Raw genomic sequence first — 5,254 nt, forward strand, 5'->3', positions numbered from 1 at the left:
GAGCGCATGCTTGTGCGTGTGTATGGTCGTATCGTGTGTGTGGTGTTTTAAGTGTGTGTGATGGCCATGCGTCCCTCCATGCCACCCCTGCCCCACCCCCCGCCAAAGCAGCAACCCCCCACTGCCGGACTCACTCCTACGATTTCTCCCCGCCTGGCGCCGCCACGGTCGCAGTGTGCGTTTGGATCGGGAGGCCCCGCCGCAGTTAGCACGAGGCCTCCCCCGGAGCAACAACCCCTCCTCTCTCTCTCTCTCTATCTCTCTCTGTTCTTTTCTCTCCCTTTCTCTCCCGTCTCTTCGAGTGACCACTATATGCTCGCAGAAATTCGCTCTTTCTCTCTCAAAAACACTCGGCGTGCGAGCCTAACAAGGCCTCTTTTTTTATCTTCCGCCTTGCCTCTCACGACTGACAGTGACGCTCCCCATTTTAACCTCATCGCGGCGAGCGCAATCGTTCCGCTTCCTCTTCCCACGACGGGAAGTCTTACGCCGTCGAACCGAGTGGAGCCCGTCCGCTGGTGAAGGAACGTGATTCCTCCCGGACGTGTGCTCCCTGCCCTGACCCCTCCCCTTCCCTTCCGAGACCGCGTTTGACCCCCTACGCCGCCCTGCGGAGAGGCGCCTCCCGGCCGCTTTGATTCACGGCCCTCCGCCCCGAACTAGTCGTGTGAGTGAGCTGCCAGGAAGAGGGTTTCGTTTCGAGGAGCTTCTCTCTGCCCAGAGAAGGACGCGTTCGCCGCTCTCTGGGCGTCCTTGCCCGTCCACGCCCCCTGTGTTCTTTATGACGAGGTGCTGCCCCTTACCCCCGCATGTCCCGCTCCCCTCGACCGCGCACTTAGCAAGCGACCCTCAACCCTCTGCCTTTGCCAGATTGAGTGTGTGTATTGCATATGTGTGTGTGTGAGTAGGACTTTGCTTAGTCAACCACCCCCTCTCACTGTCGTTTCCGCCCCATTGTCCCGCACACGGAAAGAGATTCGCGAACAATTGCGCAAGCACGCGATTTTGGATGGAAAAAAAATGTTGCCTTCGCTCTCTCGTCTCGAATGGGCCAGTAACAGGATCGTATAGGAAGGCAGAATAAATCGCACTGCCTAAATAAGTCCATTTTTAAATAATAGAAGAAAATGTTTTAGAAAAATGTAATGGCCTATAGCAAATTAAAAATACACTCTTTTATGCGTAGATCTCGCTGGATTGTGTAAAAGATAAACAAAATTGAACTAGTGAATTTCATGCTGTAAAATCGAAAGCTGCAGGGAAAATAGATTAATTTACAATATTTATTTCTTAAGAGCTACCTCGATATTCCCTAACCGACTTCCATCGGCCACTGTTTCCTCAACGCATTGCTCCCAGATTAATATTTTTTTCCTAAACCACCGTGGCCATGAATCCGGTAGGCGAGTGACTAAGCTATCACAGGAACTACACGGTAGCGTGAGTTCATAATCGAGTATAAACACATCGTATTCCAACGAGTGTGAGTGTGGAGTGTGTGATCGCCATAGACTGGGGAGCCCTCGATTCGGTTTCACTGGGGCAGCTGGGAGTCCGGTCGCAGGGAAGGAGACAAAGGCCGCTGCTATCAAGCCGGAGGACGTCTGGGGGTAGTCTTCGCTAGAGGGTAGAGAGGAGGAGTTTTCGGAGGGGGGTGAGCGAGGGTGGGAAGGGGACGGGTGGGGGGAATTCGGAGACCCCTGTCTCGCGCGTGGCGCATCAAACCGCGTGGAGAGGGAAACATTCACCCCGCCAGCGGGTCTCGCACCCCACGCCCTCCCAAATACTGCCCGAGACAGAGGTCTGGAGGAGTGTCGTTCGCGCCGTCGACTTGGGACGGTCCCGCGGCTCGGCCCGCTGTCCCGGACTGCAATAAAAAACCCGGCTGCCCGGTTACGGAGTGGAGATCCATTTGAAAGAAACCATCCCGAGGGGAAGAAGACCCTGTGACGTAGTGTGTCCGAGTCCCAGGGGGGGAGGGGGTCGACGGAGAGAAGGGGGAGATCTGAGGGGCGATAGGGGAAGTGAGGGCGGGGAGGGGACGGATCGTGCGAGGAGCTAGGGAGCAGGTTATATTGGAGAAGGTGTTGGGAAGCCGTTCTTTAAGTTCTTTAAGCAACCGCGTGAGCTGTATCTCGGCGAACGGGCGATCGAGCGAGCGGCGGCCGGCGGCATCGCTCCCCCAAATCGGCCAAACACGTCATGGAAGCTCCGGCTGGCTACGCGTACGGGTGCTCGTGGTGCTGATGCCGTGAGAAGGGTGGCCGAGCGATGGGGCGCGGTTTTTGCGACGGCTTTTGGCGCTACAGTCGTCAAGTGAGTGAGAAACTCTGCGTCGATCTGGTGCGGTAGCCCCAAGTTCGTGTGGTGCCCTGGAATCAGAGATATTATCGGTAATAACAGTACGAAGTAAAGGAGTGTTTCCTGAGGAAGAATTAAGGGAAGAGCTTCGCGGAGGGCGGTTACGGTCGCACGGATTATACTTGTGGGGTGAAAATTGAAGGATAAAGTGGGGATATTAAAATGTGCATGTGAGTGAAAACAATCTTTCTCGTGTGGATTCCATCTGGATTAATACCCTTATTTTCGCGCAAAAGATAAAAGAGGTGGAGGATCACGCAAGTCGGCAGCTCTTTTTTTAAGTTTATTTGTTTGTAACAATTTGAAATTCGTGTGTGCATTTCCCCCGCTTTGTTTAAATATTTATTTTTCAATCTCGGTTTTTGTTTTTGGTTTTCGTTTTAAGTGGATCGAGAGGGAGGGGAAAGAGTGAGAAGAAAGTTTGTTGCAGTTTGATTTTTCTTCTTCTTCTTCTTGTTATTATTAATATTTCTCTATTTTGAGAGTTCTTGAGAATAGTTCAAAAGAAAAAAAATCGTGATGGGTGCTTTCGGTGTGAGCCGTATAATCGCCCCCTCAGTGCTTGGGTTGGAGGCTGGGGGGAGGAGGAGGGCCAGGAGGTGGTGGGGCTCTTGGTGCTACCCGGCTCTCGTGTTCTTGGTTGCCCACCATATAGCATCATGCATGGGCATCACCTCCGACTCACCGATCCACCATCAACGTGCCGCGAAGGCAAACCAGACGGCTTGCCCCGATGGCCTGATTATCCCTGCGTGGAACCCTCAGGAAAACCTTAGCGTTGGCGATAGGGTCTCCAGAGGCTTGGTGTACTTCATAACATTGGCTTACCTGTTCATAGGAGTGTCCATCATAGCAGATAGATTCATGGCCTCCATCGAAGTGATAACTTCGCAAGAGAAAGAGGTGACCGTCAGCGTAGGGTCTTCGGGAGAGACGCAAATAGTGGTGGTGAGGGTTTGGAACGAAACAGTGGCCAATTTGACTCTTATGGCCTTGGGCTCCTCGGCCCCCGAGATCCTGTTGTCCATCATTGAAATAGGGGCGAAGAACTTCGAAGCCGGAGACCTAGGCCCTGGCACGATCGTGGGTTCCGCGGCCTTCAACCTGTTCGTCATCATTTCTTACTGCGTCTACGTCATACCTGACGGGGAGGTCAGGAAGATCAAGCATCTTCGGGTGTTCTTCGTGACGGCGACTTGGTCCGTCTTCGCTTACGTCTGGTTGTACCTCATCTTGGCGGTTATTTCCGAAGGCGAAGTGGAAGTATGGGAGGGTGCGGTCACCTTTCTGTTTTTCCCTCTCACCGTGATAACGGCCTACATCGCCGACAGGCGCCTCCTGATATACAAATACCTGAACAAGAGGTATAGGATTAACCGCAGGGGGGTCGTCGTGGAAGCCGAGGGCGACGTCGAAATGGGTCCGGCCGGAGCGTCGAAGGACGGCGCGTCGAACCACGTAGGCGGTCCCAGGAGGTCGGTCGACGGTCTGAAACACTTCGAGGAAGAGGATGCCAGTGAGGAGGTGAGGGACTTCGAGCAGAGCAGAAGGGAGTTCATCAGGGTATTGAGGGAACTAAGGCAGAAACACCCAAATCTCGACATGGAGACTTTGGAGAGCATGGCCAGAGAGGAAGCATTGTCCAGAGGACCCAAGTCTCGCGCCTTCTACAGGATGCAGGCGACTAGGAAAATGGTAGGGAGCGGAAACTTGATGAAGAAGATGCAGGAAAAGGTGAACAAGGAGTCCAGCGTAAAGTCCACGGAAAGAATCGCCATAGATGATGATACCACCAAGTCTGACAGCAATGTAATCAAGATATTCTTCGATCCAGGGCACTACACGGTTATGGAGAACGTCGGGGATTTCGAAGTCAGGGTCGCTAGGGAGGGAGGAAACCCTGAGCAAGCCGTCCTCGTGGACTACGAAACCGAAGACGGCACCGCGAACGCCGGCAGCGATTACGTGGCCGCGAGGGGCACCCTCCTGTTGGGACCCGGCCGTGAGACTGCCAGCATCAATCTGCAAGTACTCGATGACGACGTGTTTGAGGAGGACGAGCATTTTTACGTGCGACTGAGCAACCTTCGGCTGGCCAATCCGGACGGCACACCGCTTCCCGGGCCTCCGGCCGCCAACGGGGGCACGAGGGGAGCCGGCAGCCCTGCGTCGCCCACCGACTCGGAGGCAGCGGTGCAGCTCGTGTCCCCGGCGCTGGCCACCGTCATGATCTTGGACGACGACCACGGAGGTATATTCGCGTTTCCGGAGAGGGACGTGGAGATCGTGGAGTCGGCCGGTCAGTTGGAGTTGAAGGTGTCGCGGTGGAGCGGTGCGAGGGGGAAGGTGGCCCTTCCTTATCAAACGGAGGACGGCACTGCCAAGGGCGGGAAGGAGTTCGAGGCGGTCCAAGGGGAAATCATCTTCGAGAACAATGAGACAGAGTGAGTTTACTGATGAACTATTTTGATTTTTTTCCTCCTTTTTTGCAAACAATCTCTCGCTGACTACAATGTATTTTGCGAAACCTATTAATTAGTCCAATGGAATATTTTCAATTTTAAGCCCTTTTAGTTTATACTAGTTGTCTCTTGTGAATCAGTTCCAAATTATGTGCGTTTACTGATGCTTTATCATTACTTGTTGCGCTAGTAAAACTGTAGCCTTTAATGACCCAATTCTTTTTAATTTTATGAGGATCAGCTTAATTAAATAGGAAAGATTTTGATATTAAAGTTTGTACCAGTTTTCCAGAAATTTCTTTGTTAATCGAGGAACAATGCAATAGTTTTTTTTCATTGTGTTCTTATTTTTTGGTGAGGTATATCGTTTCGAGGATTGGTAAGTGTGAAAAAAATATTTCAATATCATATTTGAAATTATCACTCGGCTA

The 5,254-nt window shown here is 52.5% G+C and overlaps 1 protein-coding gene across 1 annotated transcript; it reads left to right on the forward strand.

Annotated features, from left to right (window-relative positions):
• The first annotated feature begins 2,083 nt into the window (after positions 1–2,083).
• LOC139689597 (sodium/calcium exchanger Calx-like) lies at positions 2,084–4,809 on the forward strand. The gene has a single exon (XM_071586759.1). It carries the CDS (start codon positions 2,881–2,883, stop codon positions 4,807–4,809), a length of 1,929 nt encoding a protein of 642 aa, XP_071442860.1. The 5' UTR covers positions 2,084–2,880.
• Positions 4,810–5,254: the final 445 nt, after the last annotated feature.

This window comes from Hetaerina americana, unplaced genomic scaffold (genome assembly GCF_022747635.1).
Source record: "Hetaerina americana unplaced genomic scaffold, ioHetAmer1.1.p SCAF_253, whole genome shotgun sequence".
Lineage (NCBI taxonomy): Eukaryota > Metazoa > Arthropoda > Insecta > Odonata > Calopterygidae > Hetaerina > Hetaerina americana.

What these genes read in the sequence shown, in the direction of transcription:
- LOC139689597 (XM_071586759.1), top strand. Translation starts at nt 2,881, where the DNA reads ATGGGTGCTTTCGGTGTGAGCCGTATAATCGCCCCCTCAGTGCTTGGG.